The 23,015-nt window shown below is 42.2% G+C and overlaps 1 protein-coding gene across 2 annotated transcripts in view; it reads right to left on the reverse strand.

The window, feature by feature from the left end:
• Positions 1–850: 850 nt before the first annotated feature.
• LOC308099338 (uncharacterized protein) overlaps positions 851–23,015 on the reverse strand; it is a 35,933-nt gene continuing 13,768 nt past the window's right edge. For both annotated transcript variants that reach the window (XM_080448077.1, XM_080448078.1), the window contains exons 4-10: positions 14,602–14,724; positions 9,548–9,651; positions 6,746–6,782; positions 6,469–6,508; positions 5,182–5,251; positions 4,860–5,029; positions 851–4,630 (exon numbers count right to left, since the gene is read on the reverse strand). In XM_080448077.1, the coding sequence (XP_080304203.1) occupies positions 4,447–4,630; positions 4,860–5,029; positions 5,182–5,251; positions 6,469–6,508; positions 6,746–6,782; positions 9,548–9,651; positions 14,602–14,724 (728 nt within the window). In that variant the 3' untranslated portion in view covers positions 851–4,446. The remainder of the gene's footprint in view (positions 4,631–4,859; positions 5,030–5,181; positions 5,252–6,468; positions 6,509–6,745; positions 6,783–9,547; positions 9,652–14,601; positions 14,725–23,015) is intronic.

Below are 23,015 nucleotides of genomic sequence, written 5' to 3' on the forward strand. Positions count from 1 at the left end.
CTGCTTAATTAATAAATACACTTAATTTTAAGTCTTGTCTGCTCTTAATTTCACCAATACAGCGGACGCACAGAGAGCGTGATCTGAAGGGTTACAAATTATTACATTGCACAATTTGTCTGTTGTTTTTAGCCCCAGTCTCCAACACATGACTGGTAACACTGGATCAGCATCTACTCACTCTGGTCACAATCCAACCTCTCTGAACTAAACACTTCCTGATTTTAAAAGCACACCGATACCGTCATTGGCTAGATCTGAATTGAGTCACCAATAGGCTACAGAAGCACCACATCACACAACTGCAGTCAATTTCATCATACACATACCACAGGTTGAGAATGAAAGACACACATTAATAATTCCATCCAGTAACATGTACATACAGGCACGGGTAGCTTGGTGTAAAGCTTTTTGAAACAAATGGCAGCATTCTTTTCATGATTTTACAGTCACTTTGTATACAACTTTTTGGAATGAATAGCTATGTTCATATGTAAGTAGTTTCAGTCATCCAGCTCTTGAACAGATGTGTGATTTGTAATTGTACCTGGAGGCTGAGCTGCTTGATAATACAGTAAAGTTTCATAAATGTACCTGTTCTCAACACAAAGTTTCAACAATGTTTTAAATTAATTTAATTTAAGCCTGTAAATAGATAGAATAGAAATTTAGTCTAGGAAACTACAAGCTACACATAGTCTTAGTCCTGGCTAAGATATATGCACTTAATTTAGGAGAGAATATCTCAACTGTTCTTGGCTAATATGAACCCAGAAAACTACTCAGGAACTGTGAGTAATTCTTTATACGGGATGAAATACCAGAAAATTACCATGCTCTTTTAAAAATGTATCGATTGATTGAATACTTTATTAGACAAAAATGTAAACAGCATGGAAGTTCAGTAATAAACTTGGGCTAAAAAAAAAGTATTTATTTATAAGTATGTATTCAATTAGTCAACACAGTATAAAATATATATTAACTCGTAATACATGTAATTGAAAAATGCATCATCATCATCATAACCCTCATTTTCAATGTAGCCGAGATACAGAACACAATAATCAATAGGAATAGACATTCATATACAGCTATATTAAAATACATGAAACAAAAGAAACAAAAAAAACTAAAATACTCAAAGAACTAAAACAAAAAAATTATAAAGCAGTTACAATCTTGAACAAAAGTGTTGTTGGAAACCATTACCCTCAATTGACCGAAATAAAGATTTTTAAGGACTTTTGGAGCACATTCCAAGCAGATGGAGCACTGACAGAGAATGCTGCCTTGCCTAGCTCTGTCTGAGCATCATTTGAGCATCAGTGAGCGTCAGGAAGTCACTCGAGAGGGTCTGGTAGGGACACAACCTGCCTTTCTACCCCCGGTCTCAGTAGCGGGGGGGCAGGGGCCGGGAGAGCCTGGCGAGTTGGGGCAAACGCTCAGCCCACAAAATGATTTACGATTCTGTGCCTATCGGTACATAACTCGGACAGGGCTGAGTAGGCTTAAGCAAACTTTGCAACGTTCGGCACGGCAAGTGGTGCCTCTCTAGCTCAAGTTCGCTTGAGACTGCGCACCTCTGTAGCGGTCCAAAACTAGACTTTAACGGCGAAAAAAAGTAGTCTGAGATGGCTTTAAAAATAAATAGATACCTCTGTGCTTATCACGCCTCTCAGACAGAGAGGATAAGCCTTCGTTCCCATAGAGCAGGGGTTCTCAAACCCCATATCATGAGGGAATTTCTTTGGCAATCCCCCAGCCACCATGCAGCCGCATGGCCCACTGCATTTGATTTGTTACGGGGCCAGGCTGCCAGCAGGGCTCCGTTTTGATATTGGCATTATTCTTCCGATTCTTCTCCTTCTTCTTCTGCCACTTTTCGCAGTTCTGGCTTAACCGTGCATACGCTTTTTGCGAAACTCGGCCATATGGTAGATGATCATGAAAAACTATCAAGAAATTATAATACATTACTTCCTCTCACAAAGGAACGGTGCACCTACATACCAGATCTAGCACCCTAAATATAAGAAGGGAAAATTCTAACAACAAAGAAGAACCAACGTTTAGCAAGTCAGTTCAAATATGTATTTATAAGAACAATTTCAGAGGGAATAGGCTATAAGTGTAAATACTGTAAGTAAACAGGTGTATATGTTTGCAGATTATGTCCAAAACCTGATGGATGTCCTTTTTGATGAGGTGCTGAAAGACCCAAGAACAATTACGTCCAAGCTGCTTGAGCTGCGCATCCCACCCCCCCCTGAATGCCAGATATGATCGGCCAGACCAGGACACTGTTACCTCGACAGGAGTGATGCCAACGTTCAGTCGAAGTAAATGGTAAATGGTGCATTTATATAGCGCTTTTATCCAAAGCGCTTTACATAGATTGTGTATTACATTCACCCATTCAATCACACATTCATACACCGATGGCGGAGGAAACCATGCAAGGCACCAACCTGCTCATCGGGAGCAATTAGGGGTTCAGGGTAGAGGGTAGCATGGGTCCACCAGGAACCGAATACCCGAGACCCGAACCGAGAACCGAACATTTTCGGGTCCAAAAATATTGACTTGTCCGTCGGGCAGGGTCGGATCGGTTCCAATTCCCCCGGGGCTTGGTCGGATCCATTTGAAATGGATAGACCCGTATGGACCCGTGAGGACCCAAGCTTTAAAAAAAAAAAACTATATATAGCCTATATATATATCAGGGATTCCGTTAGCCATTGACCGGTAAAATGTTTAATTGGCCGGTAATTATAAACACCACCGGCCACCGTGGCCGGTTGGGAAAATGCTGTTATTAGGCTATTTTATCATTTAAGCCTATTATTAATATTATTATTTGGATAAAGTAGTTGGCTACAACCATTAAAATCATAATCATTTAAAGTTTTTATCATGATCTGACTGTGTGGTTTAATTCCGACAGCCTGCTCTGCTGTGCGCTGCAGTTATAGATTAGCCTATTCGTTGTACGACGGTGTCACGCGTTGAAACTATCAGAGCTACAAGTTCACAGCACGTCGCAAAGCGCCGCTTTGTGAGCTTGTATGTCTGCTATTTTTTATACGCCACAACACAGCTGAGAGACACAGCTGTGTCTCCTCCTAATCAGCGCTGAGTAGGGTGTTCGCTCGGTGTTGATAAACACAACCAGGATTTTCCGAGGTGTCACTGATAGAATCTGAACCAAGCCGGACCCAATTGTCGATAAAGGGACCCGAACACGTGTGGGTCGTGGATATTATGCAAGCACAGTGACTGTCTGTATGCAATGGATAAAGTGGTGAAAGTTGGGCGACGGTGTCGCGCAGTCTGGCGCAGCTCGCCCCAAAACACCCTCGCCCCCATTTTTCAGGCGGACCAGCGGTTCTTGTATTCTTGTATTTGTTTTACTGAGGATAAGGGTAGAAATAGGTTTAGGATTAGGCATAGTTTTACTGAGGTTAAGATTAGGAATAAGGTTAGGTTTATGCATAGTTTACTGATATGTTTAGGAATAACAGGCGAATGAAGCCGGATTTTCCCCGGGGCGACTGTGTTTTGGGGCGAGCGGGCGTTTTCATAGTTTTGGTATTCGTTGCGCAGCAGTTCACTCATGCCCAGGGGTGCAATGCTCACTGGACGGCCTTGCACGCCGTGCCGGAACCTATTTGACCAGGAGCACACGCAGGCACACGCATAGATTTAAAACTACTTTAAATTCGCACCTCAACAAAGTTTTCAAAGGCTCCCGACTCACACCAATGAATTAACATAGGAATAAGCCTAGATGCATATCAATTGTCCATTGTGTGACTTGCAGTGTAGGTGTTAAGCGACGTGCGCGTCACGTCATTGAAATAGAGTGCAAGAACATACCAAATGAGCATTGCATGCCTGCTCATGCCCACTTTATTCATTTCATTTTTAACACCTACAACAGGACAGGTCACACAATGGACAATTGATATGCATCTAGGCTCATTCCTATGTTAATTTATAGGTTGAGCTGGGGGGATATGAAGGTCTGTGAAAACGTAGCTGTTCAACTTCTGCATGACGCAACCCTCCGCTGTAGCTCGCCTCGGAGAGGCGGGGGAGGGTGGCGCTGACTCGCTGAGACGACCAGTCTCGATGTTATGGAGAAAATAAGCATAATATAGCATCGGACACGGTTCGGGTCTAAAGACCCACCCGGATCGGCTCCATTTTCCCCGGGTCCATTTAAGATCGGGTCCAATTTTAATCAGCTCCGTTTCGGACCGGATCCAATCATTCTCGGTGCCGTTTCGGGCAGGGTCCAGTAAATTTGATTTCTTTCTAGGGTCCGTTCGGTTCGGTTCAAATATCCTCGGATCCGTTTCGGTTCAGGTCCAATTTTTTGGACCCATGCTACCCTCTAGTTCAGGGTCTTGCTCAAGGGCACTTTGACACTAACTCTTCTTATTCTACTGCCGCCTCGAACTCCTCGAAGTTGGGTCTGAATCCCCCATACGCTCCATCGTCATCTGAGTATGCATCCTTGACCCGGCAGGTCACACATGAAGGGATGACCTCAGGGTGTCCTGTTGACAAATACCCGTATATCCAGCTGTTGAAGCTTCTGTATGCCAGCCACCAGCAGCGCCTGGAGAAAACAGTTGCCTGTTAGATAGCAAACCACTTTTACATATTCATTTATGATGACCCTCTGCATGGGCAGTAGGTGTCAGTTTCTTTTTTTTTCTCACTGCTGTTGCTATGACACCTACTTCCCCCATAGACATCAATAGAAGGTTTATCTAGCAAAACATATACATGTAAATGTATGTAGACACTTTGACTGAGATTGACAACATATTATGTGTGATTCTTACTCTTTCCCTCCTTGCCATCCTCCCGTGCCATCATCAAGGGGTCCTTTGAATGCCTTGTACACTTTGAAGGCATTTTCTAATGCAAATGGGTTGAGGCAAACCGACTCAAACCCAGGGTGTAGGGAAAAGCATCCTGGAGGATCTTGTAGCTGTTCCAATTTTGTACTCAACTTCATACATTTAGGGAAGACAGCGTATTTTAATCCTATTCTATAATATTTTATACAATACATTCAGTGCATCATCTCTAGGACAAAGATGTATCATGCAGATAGCTACCCGTGACAATTTATTGTCACCTTTTACATGAACCAGTACATACCTCTAGTATCATGCGACAACACTTGTTCTCCTTCTCTGTTGGCATCGTCTGACAGCGTCCACATGTACACCTGCTTGGACAAAGGAATGGCATCATTGTCTCCGTCAGGCCGAAAGGCATGGCGAGAGTATGTTTTGCCCCCTGTCTGTCTGTCTGTCCGTCCGTCCGTCCGTCCGTGTGTCAGTCCGTGTGTCATTCTGTCTGTGTACAGCTAATCTCCGGGCACTGTTGGCTTGAACGCAGTGAAACTGTGCACGCACACTCCCTGGATGCCAATTCAGAACCTCTAAAATGTTTCACATGGGCCTGTTATAGCGCCACCAGGATTTTTGACAGTACTCTTACAGATTTTGTCCAAACATCACGCACATCGGTACACAGTATCTCTATAGTCATTAAACGAAACAGGTCGTTCAGATTTTTCATATTCCATCCTGATTTGCTAAAAATAGCTTCCAAAGTTTGCAGGAGTGCTCTGTTTTCAACAAAATGCCTCAAATCATGAACACAGCGTGCAATTTCCGTGCATTCCCACTAGGCAGAGGAAGAAATGCCACTTTTCAAATCAGCCTCATGGTGGCGCTATAACAGGCCGATTCGTGTTTTACCTTTAACTGCACGATCTGTGTAAAACTTTGTATGTGCACTCCCTACAGGCCAACAAAAAACCTTTGCTCTGCATTTTTCACATCTACCTTTTATAGCGCCACCAGGAGGCCGACTTATGTAAAACACATGTTTTGATATTATTTCTTCAGATTGTATCCAAATTTCACACAAATCGATACACATGATCTCTATAGTCTTGTGATCAAGGCGGATCTGTTTGATTTTTCATATTCCATCCTGATTGGCTAAGATTCACATCTAAAGTTTGCAATAGTGGCTTGTTTTGAACAAAATGCAGCAAATCATGAACGCAGCGTCCGATTGCGGTTAAACATTCACACTATGTTGAGGAACAAATGCCGCCCTTTTAACATTACAGCGCCACCAGCAGCTCTAATTTAGCACAACACATTTTTGGAACAAAATGCCTCAAATCATGAATGCCGTGTCAGATTGCTGTGCAAGGCCTAAGAAGAAATGGCGCCCTTTTCACTTTGGCCTGTTATAGCGCCACTAGGAGGCCACAATGACCTACCTGACCTGGGCAGAGACCTGTGCTCCAATGAGCACTTTTTCTAGTTAGTATTATATCCATTGTCACAATTGACTAAAACTTATGCCACATTTTAGATAATGAATCCTGCATTTTCAAACAGCGGTTTAACTAACATTTCTTACCATTCTGGTGTGTCATTTTGGCGGTCCAGGAGTAGATGCACTGGTGTGTCAGAACATAAAAACTTATTTTTAACACTTTTTGAAAATAATCTTCCTCCTTACATAATAATATTACCTGATGATCATGTTTTAGGGTGGAAACATATCACGGCACCCCATCTTTAATTGGCATGTATTTGCATATTTTGCTTGTTAAAAACAATTTTTGTTAACTTAAAAAACACATTTAATGACAGTAATATATGCGTGCACAATATATTTATATAAAACAACCAACCCGATAACACTTCCACTTCATCTAAGCCGCCAACTCCCTGTTGAACACAGTCATGTTATTTCAGTGATATCATGCATGAGTACTATTAAACAATGTTATGCCCCTTAACACATTGACCGCCGGGCCCGTAGTTCTACGGGCCGTTAAATCCAACGGTTAAGCGCCGATCCCGTAGCCTACGGGCTGTGGTGCTTTTTCCTTTTTTTCGATTTTTTTCAATTTTCTAGGGGGACCATTTTCAGTGTAACACCACCCGATGTCGACCGGAAGTGCGATCACGTTTTTTGTTTCCCGTCTGTCTCCATTCTAAGTCGTACACAAAAACCCCTGTAAAAGCCCCTGTAAACATGTAGTTTTTCATCCTCGCATTTCCCATGTTAACTTAAACGGTCAGAACTCAAACATGGCGGCTCCGTTTGACACGTGGTCTTCACTGGTAGAAGCAGTGAGATCTCCGCGATGTTTACAAACAGTGCACAGCTCAATCTTAAGGATTTTAACAAGATCTGTGGCGACGTGAAAAAAACAAAAAACAACAATAAAACGTTGGCACTGGTGAGTACATTATGAGATTAACCTCTGGCGGTCAATGTGTTAACCGACCATGTCACATGGACATAATGCAGGCATCCGCACGCATGCAGGTTGCAAAAGAACCCAACCGCTCATCAGTCGCAATGGAAAAGAAGTCAAGGCACTCATGTAAAAATGCATTCCATCAGACTTAGAACATGTACTGTGAGCTCTCCTTCTTTAAATATATAGTCCTTGGGCCTCATTCACAAAGATCCCCATACATTTCTACTATATTTTTTGTGTTGTTTTGTGAGACCAACATGGGAGTCATGAAAGGGTGTATAGAGCCTTGTTTTGTGTGGATCCCAGGTGTATCAGATGTTTACCACCTGTTTTTAAATCCAATGCGTGTTAATGCATCATTTGCATTGTTCCACACCCCATTTAATACCATAAAAGGCAACTGGAATATCCAACCTGAAGCTAACTTCACCGTGGTGAGAACTCCGTAGTACAAATTCAACAGCATCGCTTGTTGAAAAGAACAGATCTATGCCTTGACATCTTGTAAATCTGGTTCATTAACATTTTCTTTGAGGTTTGTAATTGATTTTGGATCAAGTATAAGGCATTCTAATAACACCCACACAATGAAGTGCCTCCGAGCAGACATGAGTTTGTGTATTTAACAGAAATATTCACATACATGTACAAATAATAATGATGAATCAGACTGTGCTGGTGGAAACTGTCATATACGCCCTTAAGTAAAAAAGCACGCTTTGTGAATGAGGCACCTTGTTTAAGTGTGTGTGTGTGTGTGTGTGTGTGTGTGTGTGTGTGTGTGTGTGTGTGTGTGTGTGTGTGTGTGTGTGTGTGTGTGTGTGTGTGTGTGTGTGTGTTTCAATATTTGTATACATATATTTGGTCTATGGTATTGGCTACAGTAGTGGTAGTCTAGCAGGAGAAATACAGTAGGTTCCCATGTAACTGCATAATATTTTTGTAACCCGGACCAGACAACATACAAAGACAAATTAATCCACTTTATCATGTAATTTTGAAACCAGAACACAAATGAAAATGTCATTGACATGCTACAACCACTCTGTTAGTGATAAACAGCTCATAATACAACTTGTACTAGTCATTAAAACCCTGTTAAACATATCATTGTCCATCTCATCATCAATTTCCACCTCATTCTCGTCCCCGTTATTATCATTACTGATCAAGGTCAGCTTAATTAAGGTGTTCTTTGGGGCGTATTAGAATTTCTCAAGCTTTATTTTGGGTTGCTCATTAAAGTCGCAGATTGTCTTCGGTAATAAGCTCTTTAGTAGTCTATTGCAAGTGGCCTTGTGATAGCGGAGCCACTTTCCATGTGAAACGGTACGTGGTTGTGTTGCAAAAAAGACTACGGTTTTTGATTATTCTCCAAGCTTTGCTGACACATATACTGTAAGTCTGGGATGGAGGGACGACCACATCTGTGTTCGACTGTCTGCAAGAGCCTTTGCATTGCCTTATGGTTGAGTCAAGTACAGTTCCCAGAGCAGGCAGTGATGCAGCCAGTCAGCAGGATGTAGAATGCCTGCAGGACCTAGCGGCCCATGCTAAACTTCTTCTGTCACCTGAGAAAGTATAGGTGTTGTGCCTTTTTCATCACCCATTAAGTGGAGGAGGCCTAGGAATTTGAAGTCGCTGACCCTCTCCACTATGTACCATCAATGAACATGGGGATGTGGGGCTCTCTTCGTCTCCGTCTCCGGACTTTTGAGTTGAGAAATGCTTCTCAGCCACTGTTAGCGGCATAGTCAACAAGAGGCATGACAATGTAGAGATTTACAATGCGACGCAAGGCATCTTTGCTGTATGTAAACCAGCACAACGTGTGTGTTGCTGTCATATTTGTTCTGCAATCTGCACACCTGGCCAATCGCAACATTTTCACAGTAAGAGCTGTGGGGCGGGATGTGAGCTTTTGAATGTGTTTCAAGGAAATGAAACAAAACACAAGGACATTAATTTAGACCACATTTAAATGAATCTCATGGGTCATTAGTTGATCTTGGCAAAAATAATAACTCTTAACTAGACACCATTAATGTCCTAAAAACAACAGGTTACATAAACATTTCATGCAGGGGAAAAAAAATCTCCTGCTAGACTATGGTTTTCAATCTGGAACCTACCACCTGAAATTCACATACTGTTCAATTATATGGACATCCCTGTGAGTCAACTGTGAGACTGGATAGTTCCACTGTGACAACAAACTCTTACCTCGGACGGCGTTCCTGTTAACATGGGGTAAGGCCCGGATTGGTCGCCGGGAGGGACGACAACATCTCCATTGGCCTCCGTTGGCATACAACGGCGGCACAGCTCTGTCAGACATAGGATGTTAGTTGGATTGGTCCAATTGTCAGTAATCAAAGTTTTTTTGGAAGGATCAAGACGTGAATGGCTTGTTTCGCTTTCCACCCCACCCATCACCAGTGCAGTTGTAAGAACAGCAACGTGAGAGAGGAGAGTTGTGAGATTTCTGAGAAGGAGAGATTAATTGACGTTTGTGTCATGTTATCTTTATCAAATATGGACCCCAAGCCCATTCCCAGTAAGAAAAAGAGTGGTGGAGCTGAAATGACAAGTGTCTGTCCTGTGGAGGAGACAAAATGACTGATATTCAAAGCCTCAGTCAGTCAAATATGCAAGTAAGTTGCACAACACTGATTCTTCTCAACACATGGAGTTCTCAGGAATGCTTTAGACATTAACAGTTAATCATTTAGCAGCTCTGCAGGTCCGTGGTCTAATCAATACATTATGCACTGCAGCTGTACAGTAGGTCCTTAAAATTTAAGTTTAGAATCATGGACCTAGATGCCACAACAAACAGTCCACAGTTGGACATAACTGATATAATGAGTTATTTGTATGTTCCTATAGGGATTATGTTACTAAGCAATGTATTCTCACCAGCCTGTAACAAGCTGTAAAGATTTAGCTCATAACATGACACAATTGGTAGGCTATTCTATATATGGCTGAATGTTTAGCTGTAAAAAATAACCGTGGCATTAGGCTACTTGTTAATGTCAAAGCTTATTCCATTTAGTGCTAGTAGATGTGGTTTGTTGTGGTATTATGTCTCTCATCACAAAGATAAAACCTGCTACTCTCTTATAGTTGAGTGAGTTGACTTTGTCAACTTTTAATGTTACTGAAATAACATTACACAAATTGAACCTTGCTTTTGACATAGGCCTGCTACTGTATATGTTTACTATTCTTACTGTTATTCTACTCGAATATTGGTATTGGCATATTGCTAATTTGATGACAAAATGAGGCAATCATGTTTTCATAATGCCATAGTATAGCATTATTTTATGAGTCCTGTCCAAGATTTGATGGTATGTATGTAGGGAATAGAAAAGCACTGGACTGGATATAGAACTTTTGTGTGACTATTGAATAATGATTTTCGGTGATTACTTAACCAATGTGGAAAGGAATAATGCTGTAACTGTTGAATTCATATGGATTGCACCTGTGACATACTGTACAGTAGAAGTGAGTGTGGTATATGTTTGTATTTTTAGTTTTTTGATAAGAAACATCTTAGACCAAATTGACTATTGTTATGGTCTAAAGCACTGTCAGTGCCGCACGCAAGGCATGTGTGTGACTGCGGGCGGCAGGCGCCTGTGCTCATGTGTGTTCATGTAGCCTAGTATTTGGGTAGGGTGGCCTGACTCCAGGCCTAAATTACAGGCCCAGTCCAGGCCTGCACGTGGTTATATGAATGAAATCTTAACAAAAAGAAAAGAAATATAAGAATGAATACAAGACAAACTCAATAACAAAATGAGAAAAGAAAAAAAAATTATCCTAGTACAAATTACGCAAATTACTCTGTTGTGCTATCCTAGCCTCGCGTGGCCAGACAATATCACACGACACACTGCGTGGATATTAGTCTGGTCCCTATCAACGATAGATTTTTTTCCAAGGGGCGGTTACAAAAAGATCCAAACGGACTCTATTGGTTAGACCTAAACCAATCAGAGCAGTGCTTCCTTTAACGAACGAATCAGAGCAGTGCTTCCTTGTACGTCATTGCTCCAAATAAGGTGATAAGCCCCACATTTGGATACTGGGCCCTGATTGGTCCCTCACGACTTCGGAGGGAGAGAAATGAAATCTCTATTGAGGGGGGCCAGACCTAATCTGCCGAGGGCTAAAGTGCGATGCAATTTTGCAAAGGCAGATTCGTCTGGAACCAGGCTAGTGCTATCCTGTAGTGTAGTGTTGCAGTTGCCTAAAATTCACCTGAATTATAAATGATAATAATAATAATATAAACTATAGAATAAAAACACATTTGGACTATGCTATGAGGCCAGGCAAGCCCATGACTAATCAAAACACGAGTTAAGCATGACCTATGAAATCCATCATGATGAATTAATTCATGTTAAAAAAAAAATTGTTCTAATAGGTATAAAGACAGATTTTTCCACAGCGCACTCAAGCCACAGATACGCGGGCTGCTTTCTGACGTCCTGGCCACTGCAGCAGAGCAGCAGACTGGTGAGGAGAGTTTAGCAGCGAGCGGCTGCGGCTCCGACTCCGAGCCCTCACAGAAGGTACCACGAACTGGCTTGCATGCATTGCTATGTATGCTGAACTGTTGGCTGAAGATGGGCATCATGAAGCTGCTGACAACACAACATCATCACAGATGACTCTTCATCTATCAGAGCCAGTTATCCCAGGCAACGAACAGCCACTTGCTTTTTGGAAGGCCAATAAAGGCCGCTTCCCTGCTCTCACACAAGCAGCATGATCCCATCTCTGTGCACCTTGCACAAGCGTAGATAGCAAGTGTCTTTTCAGTACAACAGGAAGAGGAACAGCTTAACTGCCAAAAATGCTGAGATGCTTATATTTACCAAGGGAAATCTGCCATTCATGCTGCTTAATCAGAAGTAAGCTTTGTGTCTGGACTGTAACCCCCCCCCTATGTTTCTAAAAGTCACAAGAAATTCCTCAGCTGAGATAATGACAAGAGATGTAGCCAGGCCTACAGAAATCTGCAATGTTTATTTTGTTACTTTTGTATTAACTGTGCACTTTATTGCCCATGGCTCTCTCTCCCTACTCCTCTCTTAAGGCCACAGAAACTACCTCAGCTGAAATAAAGGAACAGATAGATAGGCCTACAGATAAACTACCTCAGCTGAAATAAAGTTACAGATAGATAGGCCTACAGATATTAGATCAATGTTTTGTGTTTGTTTATTGCTGTGAACTTGTTTGCCCACTTATTATTCTGTCTGTTATCTCCTACATGCAGAGACAAACTGACTTGAAACTACATTTTATATTTTGGCTATAGCCTGTTTATGTTGCAGTTTGAGTTTCTTTTTGGACAAGAAAGCTACAGTATAAGCTCCAAGTTCTGTCTCCAAGAGAGTGTCTCTGGAGAGAATTGTTATTCTAATTTTTATTTTATGACGTATTTATTTTATTTTTCCACAAAAAAGCTTGTATACAGTAAGCAGTTGTATCTCAGAAAGAGCCTCTAGAGAGAGTGAAATGTTTATTGTTGGTGCATATGTTGTGTGCACATAATCTATTTTTTATTTTTAAAATAGATTATGTGCCCAAAATAAACAGTAATGAGGCTCATATAAGGTTCATCAAAGTAGCCTATACCATGCCTACATAATTACATCCTAGGCACACACTCCGTGTTAAATAACCCAGCCCAGACTGGGGTTCTGGTAGAAGCACAATGTATATTTAATTACTAGTATGCAAGCATGCAACATATTTCCGGGGAAGAGAGTCTATTTGCAGAATTGCCTGTGTGATTTTGTATTGCTGTTGTGTCGGTGTTGTGTAGTTGTGTTGATGTGATGTTGTGACAGTGTTGTGTGTAGCTGTGTTTATGTTGTGGCGGTAGTCTGTGCTAAAAAATGAAATCAAACCGTAATACCGGTTTTGACCACATAGGTGAGCACTTGAGTCTTTTTTTTTTCTTTCTTACTCAATAAAAAACTATGACATAAATCGGTAGGCCTAGCCTACTCAAATAGTGCAAATGAAAATGAAACAGGACTGTAAACATTGAATAGAAAAAACTACTACTACTACTATGCATAAATTAAGTGTAAATAAGAAATAACAAGGCAAACTAAAATGTGCACACAAATAGATTTAAAAAAATGCAATTTAAAGCCTAATTAAACTTTACCCAGGTGTTAAGATAGACCTTTATTATTCCCGCTGGGAAAATTCACAGATTCTTGGCCAGACACACCAACATGCTGCCATTCCATGTTGTCCATGTCTAATAATAAAAACAAACTGACGATCACAGGGAATAGTAAAAACTGAGGAAATATGGCAATTATTTTGGCATCAAAGAATGGAACAGCGGGTTTCAACAAAGACAAGAAAGGAAGCTGAACAACTACAAGTATTTATAAGCTTCAGGTTGCTATAATGATTGCATGCCGAGTACTATTGAGAAAACCAAGGTGGTGCAGTACAAGTGATTTGTTCTGCAATGTGGGAGTCAACACTTTGTATGCCCTTTTGAGAAATGTGATGTACCAATTTACGTGTCGACTGAATGAGTCATGCTGCTGTCTAACCCTAGCCTCAGTGTTACAAGATATCGGTCTACTTTTTGGAAACACTGATATGATTGTCTCTTGTAATAGCTGATGTTTTTATGGTATAGGGGTGTTCTTTCTGTATGTATGTATGTACATAGTGTTTTTTATGTTGTTTTACAGCGACACAACAGCAACACAACTACATAAGTATGCGCAAGCTCACACATGCACAAAGAAACAGGCATGCTGGTACAGGCCTACACTGGTTATCTATTAATCCTACAATTGGTTAAGTATTTCATGAGGCCAATATTTGTGTATATAAAAGTTGGTTAGAAAATCAGGCATGTATTCTCTGCCTCATTTTGTTTCTTTTGTAGTTCAGGGTATTTTCCTTGTATGAACAGCATCCAGTCCAGTACTTTTATTTAATATGCATTAAATGTCTATGTGGTTTATATTGCTGGAACTCCTGTGGAACTGAACACCATATAAACAGCATTGTTAGGGCAATATTCTAAACATGAAACTTAATTGTTTGTACACATATGTAAATGTAGCACATTTGCATTGGTACTGTAGATTTAGACATTTGCAAGAAATGTATTATAAATCTTGTCAGACCTATTACTTTTGCATTGACATAAATATATGGATATATCAAATATAGATTTGAAAAATGTATTAGTAAAGTTGAAGACTTACCAGTTTTCTTCCATTTCTTCCAACATAAAGGTACCACTATTATTGCCACCAAGATGACAACCAATATTACCAAAACTGCTATACACACATGATCTGCAGTTCCACCCACTGTAATCGCTTTCTCTGAAAAACAGTGAGCCATGAGGCAACATTTTAAAATAAAATCAAGCAGTCAACATTATACAATACATATCACACAAATCAATGGTTGTGTTATAGCAGTAAGCTATATAAATGTTATCACTTATAGGGAGGGATGCAATGACACCAAAAACTCACGCTACAACAATAGCGTTGTTGCATACTATTGTTGCTGTCGGGCAGAAACCAGAAACTCCATTTTGACGCTTTTGCATTTTTTTTCCCATAAATCAGTGCTATTGAACACATTTTACGTCTGTGTGTTGGCAAAAAAAATATTGAACCAATGAAAAGTATTAAAAAGCAAACCAGCTAACTCCATTGGATCCTCAAACTTTCTGCTAAACCAGCTAACTCCACCAAAGGGGGGTGGAGTTAGCTGGTTTTGCTGACTCCAGGCTCCACCCTCTTTTGACCTCCGACCTCATTGTGAGCTTGGAGGTCCATTCAGCTGTTCTTATCAATGATGAACAAGACCTCCTAACTCCACTTTTTGTTTTGTTTTTTTCATTTCCTGAAAAATGAACATTTTGGAGTTAGCTGGTTTCTGCCCGACAGCAGAGATATACTAGAGGTTTGTTTGGGCTGCTTCGCGGCCCTCACAGCTATGTTGCACCAGTGATCCAACTGATATGGCCATGGAGATCTCTATCTGTCAGTCCTTGTCCCTTTCATGGGCATATATGGAGATCTCTGTATCTGACAGTCATTGTACAACAACATAGTCCATATTTGGCCATAGCTGCATTGGAAAGTCCTTATATGGTTATGGCTGATCATGGTGACATCAGAGTGATCTAATATTTAATATAGGCATTTTTAATATAGGAAGATTATATGGATGTAGCCCCTCATTTATAAAGGAAATGTACATATGAAATTAAATGTAAAAGAAAAAAGAAATGCATCTAAAAGAAATGGTGGGCAGTGTTGTCAGGGGCCCACTGTTCCCGTTACCCAAGCCAGCCACCTATTGCAATGGTGAAATGGCAGTATAAATGATGTGTGGGGGCACTTGTTATAAAAAAGTTTGGGAATCCCTGCCGTAGACAGTAGACACACACACACACACACACACACACACCCCATTAAGAACCTCTCACTCTGCTATTACAGCTCCGAGATGAGGTCCTATGCCGAGGTCTCCCAGAATCGGTTGAACGGCCGCAAAGGGTCCGCTGTTTACCCTTTTCGCCATATTGTATCCAAAAACTAATGGTAGATTCAAAAGCGTACAGATGTTTAAGGTTTGGTCGGGCACAAAATATTTTAGGTCGGGGACGGAACTACCCGTTTAAATCGCTTATTTAGTCAGCCTGTGGCCATGTTTCCCATTCAACCCGGAAAACCCCCCTACGTCCGGTGCCAGTACTGCTCCCGGTTCGGCTACAATGTGAAACATGGCCACAGGCTGACTAAATAAGCGATTTAAACAGGTAAACCTTAAACATCTGTACGCTTTGGAATCTACCATTAGTTTTTGGATTCGATGTGGCGAAAAGGGTAAACAGCGGACCCTTACCGAGGATAAGGTTAGAAATACGTTTAAGGTTAGGCACTGTTTTACTGAGGTTAACGTCAGGAATAAGGTTAGATTTAGGCATAGTTTACAGAGGTTACGTTTAGGTCGCCGTATTTGGGGGCGAGCGTTTAGGTATTCAGTCAAGGCTCGCACGCACACGCACACGCACACGCACACGCACACGCACACACACACACACACACACACACACACACACTAGAGATGCGCGGATCGCGGTTTTAGCCGCGGTTGCCGCAGTTAACCACGGTTTGGGTGGATTCGGGTCAATCAAATATAATTATTAATTAATATCGGATAAACCGCGGGTGAAATATTGCGGTAAATAAATTAATGACATCTAATATATCTATCCATAAAATAGCTAAATCTCTGCGTGCTTGTGTCTGTGTGAGTGTATAGAGCAGCCTCTGTGCGATGCGATCACAAAATGCATAGATTTTTTTAAACCAGTGCTGGTCTGCTGCGCTGGCAGCAGAGCAGTGCGCTCTGTATGTTGGATGCTGCATGTATGTTGGATGCCTGTATGTTGGATGCCGCACAGAGTCTGTATGTTCAGCGCAGCAGAGCAGTGCGCTCTGTATGTTCAGTGCAGCACCGGTTTAAAAAAAAGAAAAAGACGCACCGACATTCCATAGACTAAATCAATGCATTTTGTGATCGCATCGCACAACTAATACTAAAACTAACAGGGAATACCAGAAAATTATAATATTTTGACATACGGGAAAAACGGTTGGTGCGGATATTTAAATTGGATAATATAATTATGCGGTTGGATAACGGGCGGATAATTAATTTGTACATGCGGATTCGGGTGACGTGAGAGGCCATCCGCGCATCTCTAACACACACACACACACACACACACACACACACACACACACACACACACACACACACACACAGCACAACGGGGAGGATAAAAAATGTTCCAACAGAGGAAAGGTTATAAAGAGTTATAATATATCGGGACAAAAACGTCCATACAGGCTCGCGCACACAACGTCTAGCATGTAACCCTAGTAACGGTAACTTTGCAAATGAGACACACACACACACAGCGAGAGAGATGCGCACCGCACAGACACACACACTGCAACAGGCCGGATAAGCAAAGTAGGGAGCGCAATTTCTTAGCAACTAAAGGAAATAAGGCGACAAAATTAAATAATTAGCTGTTGCTGCTGCTGCTGCAGCTGCTTGAGCCAGGTGTTTTTGCGTGGCGTCGCTTGTGCGAAAGTCCAGTGATGTTTTTTTTGCGTGGTCCCATGGCTGGTGTGTTTAGAGAACAACAGAGCGCGGTGAAACCTGAAGTTGCGTCCGTGATGTTATTGTTCCATGTCCACCATATGTTTGCACATTAGACATTGTTTTGTTTTTTTCATTTCCTGAAAAATGAACATTTTGGAGTTAGCTGGTTTCTGCCCGACAGCAGAGATATACTAGAGGTTTGTTTGGGCTGCTTCGCGGCCCTCACAGCTATGTTGCACCAGTGATCCAACTGATATGGCCATGGAGATCTCTATCTGTCAGTCCTTGTCCCTTTCATGGGCATATATGGAGATCTCTGTATCTGACAGTCATTGTACAACAACATAGTCCATATTTGGCCATAGCTGCATTGGAAAGTCCTTATATGGTTATGGCTGATCATGGTGACATCAGAGTGATCTAATATTTAATATAGGCATTTTTAATATAGGAAGATTATATGGATGTAGCCCCTCATTTATAAAGGAAATGTACATATGAAATTAAATGTAAAAGAAAAAAGAAATGCATCTAAAAGAAATGGTGGGCAGTGTTGTCAGGGGCCCACTGTTCCCGTTACCCAAGCCAGCCACCTATTGCAATGGTGAAATGGCAGTATAAATGATGTGTGGGGGCACTTGTTATAAAAAAGTTTGGGAATCCCTGCCGTAGACAGTAGACACACACACACACACACACACACACACCCCATTAAGAACCTCTCACTCTGCTATTACAGCTCCGAGATGAGGTCCTATGCCGAGGTCTCCCAGAATCGGTTGAACGGCCGCAAAGGGTCCGCTGTTTACCCTTTTCGCCATATTGTATCCAAAAACTAATGGTAGATTCAAAAGCGTACAGATGTTTAAGGTTTGGTCGGGCACAAAATATTTTAGGTCGGGGACGGAACTACCCGTTTAAATCGCTTATTTAGTCAGCCTGTGGCCATGTTTCCCATTCAACCCGGAAAACCCCCCTACGTCCGGTGCCAGTACTGCTCCCGGTTCGGCTACAATGTGAAACATGGCCACAGGCTGACTAAATAAGCGATTTAAACAGGTAAACCTTAAACATCTGTACGCTTTGGAATCTACCATTAGTTTTTGGATTCGATGTGGCGAAAAGGGTAAACAGCGGACCCTTACCGAGGATAAGGTTAGAAATACGTTTAAGGTTAGGCACTGTTTTACTGAGGTTAACGTCAGGAATAAGGTTAGATTTAGGCATAGTTTACAGAGGTTACGTTTAGGTCGCCGTATTTGGGGGCGAGCGTTTAGGTATTCAGTCAAGGCTCGCACGCACACGCACACGCACACGCACACGCACACGCACACACACACACACACACACACACACACACACTAGAGATGCGCGGATCGCGGTTTTAGCCGCGGTTGCCGCAGTTAACCACGGTTTGGGTGGATTCGGGTCAATCAAATATAATTATTAATTAATATCGGATAAACCGCGGGTGAAATATTGCGGTAAATAAATTAATGACATCTAATATATCTATCCATAAAATAGCTAAATCTCTGCGTGCTTGTGTCTGTGTGAGTGTATAGAGCAGCCTCTGTGCGATGCGATCACAAAATGCATAGATTTTTTTAAACCAGTGCTGGTCTGCTGCGCTGGCAGCAGAGCAGTGCGCTCTGTATGTTGGATGCTGCATGTATGTTGGATGCCTGTATGTTGGATGCCGCACAGAGTCTGTATGTTCAGCGCAGCAGAGCAGTGCGCTCTGTATGTTCAGTGCAGCACCGGTTTAAAAAAAAGAAAAAGACGCACCGACATTCCATAGACTAAATCAATGCATTTTGTGATCGCATCGCACAACTAATACTAAAACTAACAGGGAATACCAGAAAATTATAATATTTTGACATACGGGAAAAACGGTTGGTGCGGATATTTAAATTGGATAATATAATTATGCGGTTGGATAACGGGCGGATAATTAATTTGTACATGCGGATTCGGGTGACGTGAGAGGCCATCCGCGCATCTCTAACACACACACACACACACACACACACACACACACACACACACACACACACACAGCACAACGGGGAGGATAAAAAATGTTCCAACAGAGGAAAGGTTATAAAGAGTTATAATATATCGGGACAAAAACGTCCATACAGGCTCGCGCACACAACGTCTAGCATGTAACCCTAGTAACGGTAACTTTGCAAATGAGACACACACACACACAGCGAGAGAGATGCGCACCGCACAGACACACACACTGCAACAGGCCGGATAAGCAAAGTAGGGAGCGCAATTTCTTAGCAACTAAAGGAAATAAGGCGACAAAATTAAATAATTAGCTGTTGCTGCTGCTGCTGCAGCTGCTTGAGCCAGGTGTTTTTGCGTGGCGTCGCTTGTGCGAAAGTCCAGTGATGTTTTTTTTGCGTGGTCCCATGGCTGGTGTGTTTAGAGAACAACAGAGCGCGGTGAAACCTGAAGTTGCGTCCGTGATGTTATTGTTCCATGTCCACCATATGTTTGCACATTAGACCATAAACTGCCATTGATTTGAAAGTCTGTCCGCGTCTGGGTGTGTGTTGCTCTTACTCTGCGTTCATGTGTTATCCTGCGCATGTGCTGTGCGAGTCCAGCGTGTGTGCAGTAGAAGACAACGTACAATCCCCTCAGTGGAAAATTACAACCTGTAAACCTGTTTGCGCATGCGCGCACAGGGTAAATATGGGGGAAACATTTTGTGATTATTAGAAGTGGAGAGTGGAGACACATGTGAAGGTGGAAAAGTAGATGGTTGCCTAGCCAGAGCCATGAGCGATTTTTGTAGTTGGGAGAGAATTGGACGCTTGGCTCTGAGTAAGTAGTGCGCATCCTTACAGGCTGGCCAGTACCGGGCTTTAATACATTAGGTAGCAAGATGTATTTCAATAAATGTAAGCACCTTTATTATTGATGAATGGCCTGAATACTTACACAGTTTATCGATAGGAATGCCCCCCCCATCTGAATAGCTTATGTGAGCATAATAAAGAATAGAATAATAAATGACTATCCAAAATAAATTAGACGTTTTTATTAATTCTACAGTTTCACATACATCTATGTGTTGTATTGTCAAAAATGGCACCCTTCTACCATATGAATCTGTCATTCATAATTATTGATGTAATTCACATGCGCTTAAACCCTCTATTCTCAGTAAAAACAGAAGTTTCTTGGACCTATTTTTTCTGTCAACACCAAATCTCTTTGCCAAAAATAGCCGACAAGCTTGTAGATCGGCTATGTTCCTTGATGATAGAAATGGTTGACTGTATGGAGATAATTCCATCATCACAATTGTCATTTGTTAATGTCCAGTTCTGATCAAATCTCCTCTCCAGTTCCAAGTGCACCAAATCTACAGCTTCATAAAACTTGCGTCTCTACTTGAGTTCTCTTGATTCGACTGCCACCATTTCGGCATCCAACTGTGTGACGAAAGCAGGCTGGGGTTTAGCTCACTATTGGGGGGGTGGCACCTTCAAGCCAATTTTGGAAGCACATGTTTTCACCTTGGCTGTTATACTATATGTTCCATGATGTCGTCATCTCTCAGTGCTCCTACCTGTTCTCTCAGCACATTTGCGCATTCAAATGTGCCAAGTACACTTGCCTTTGTGCTCTGTAAGCTCTTGGCCACTGCCTAACAGGTCCCGAACAGTGCATCACAGCACAGAAGGCCAAAGAAAGTTATTAATTTCAATGGCTGGGTTTCCCAAAGCGATTTCAGGTTCTGTGTAGCTTACGCAGCTGCGTAAGAGCGTCCGACGCAGCTCCGCGGCAGCAAACCAAACACATACACACACACACACACACACACACATATATAATTTATATTTGTGTGTGTGTGTGTGTGGTCTTTTTGTCAATCTATTTCATATATATATATATATATATATATATATATATATATATATATATATATATTACGACGCGTAATGTTCGCCCCCTACCCAAAAAACAGACATACAAGCTATCAATGCACTGCAACATGGCGTGTCGACAGCTTATAGATCTGTTCTTTTGGGTAGGGTGAGCTGCTGCGCTCCTTCATGCGCTGCGCTTGAATCAGACGTTTACAAATTGTACTCTCACGGATAATCCGATCATCTTATAAAAATATTAAGCATATGCCAAGTTAACTAAAGGTAGATAGATGATGCTGAGATAATAGATTCATGAATTAAATTACAGAGGTGAGGTGACGTCTGCAAGGTAAATATGAAAACGCTAAAGTGTACCCCTTATGCAAGTAAATTAAATATTTAAACTACCAAAAGTAAAAATACTCATTATGCAGAATGTCCCATTACACACGTTTAATATGTATAAAAACCTTTTGAAAATAGCAGATCTACAAGCTCACAACGCGTTGCATGGTGATTCTTGTAGATCTGCTATTTTCTAAAGATTTATGCAAGTAAATTAAATAGAATAACATTCGATTGTGGGTTAATAAATAGGCCAATACATATTAAATAGGTTATTTCAATTGGCAATCACTCACATGCACATGTATGCACGAGCGTGTGCACGCATGCCTGACATTGCACTCCATTACAGTAGTTAAAACATCCACAGTACACCACTGTCTATCTTCATATTATAGCCTACATATGTCACAGTTCAGGCTTCGCCTCTCCTCCGGCCCCGCCCCCCCCCTCTCGTCACTAACTTTGTGCCTGTTTGGGAGTCAATTTGAGCCTTTGTTTGTCCGCGGCTCTCGCGGCTGGTGGCCCTTGTGCCTAATGACTTTCTTTTATAATTATCTCCCAGCCGTTGGTCTGGGCTTGGACATTGTTTGGTTTGTGTGTGCTACCTGCCCTGTGTATCTTCATTCTGTCTACCTTCTATGTTTGAGGGTTTCTGTGTTTGTCTTTGAAGTAAAGCCTTTGTTAACCGTCTCTCTTCGTCCGTGTCCTGCATTTGGGTCCTACCCTGTTCCACTCAAGCCCACACCGTGACAGAATGTCCAAGCCATACAGTGACCCAGCGGGACTCGTGTCCGTCGCCTGTCAGACCGATGGCTTCGGCCTCGGTCGGCCTGCCCTGGAGGACAGGTTAGATTTAATTATGGATATGCTAAACTGTATGGACTCACGCCTGCTCCACATGGAGACCACGCTGGCCGGCGGCGTTCCATGCTGGTCCGGACCCAGGACATCTGGGAGCGGGTCATCCAGGGGTCGGGTCCGCCGCCGCGTTCTGGAGTGGCGATGTCGATCCGCTCCAGCGCGCGCGCCACGTGCGGCGGCTCGTCCAGCGAGCCGAGTTCGTGCGTGCTTCCCCTGGCATCGTCTTCCTCGGAGGCGTCGCTCTGCTCGTCCTCAACAGCTCCACGGGAGTGGTCTCCTCCCCGACCTCGGATCCGCGAGAAGGTTCGCCGTCCGAGGTCTCTGTCGGCGGAGAGTGGCCACTTCCCCCGCGAGCGGGAGAGAGCCCCGCGTCG

Source organism: Gymnoscopelus braueri (genome assembly GCF_963280865.1).
Source record: "Gymnoscopelus braueri genome assembly, chromosome: 13".
NCBI lineage: Eukaryota > Metazoa > Chordata > Actinopteri > Myctophiformes > Myctophidae > Gymnoscopelus > Gymnoscopelus braueri.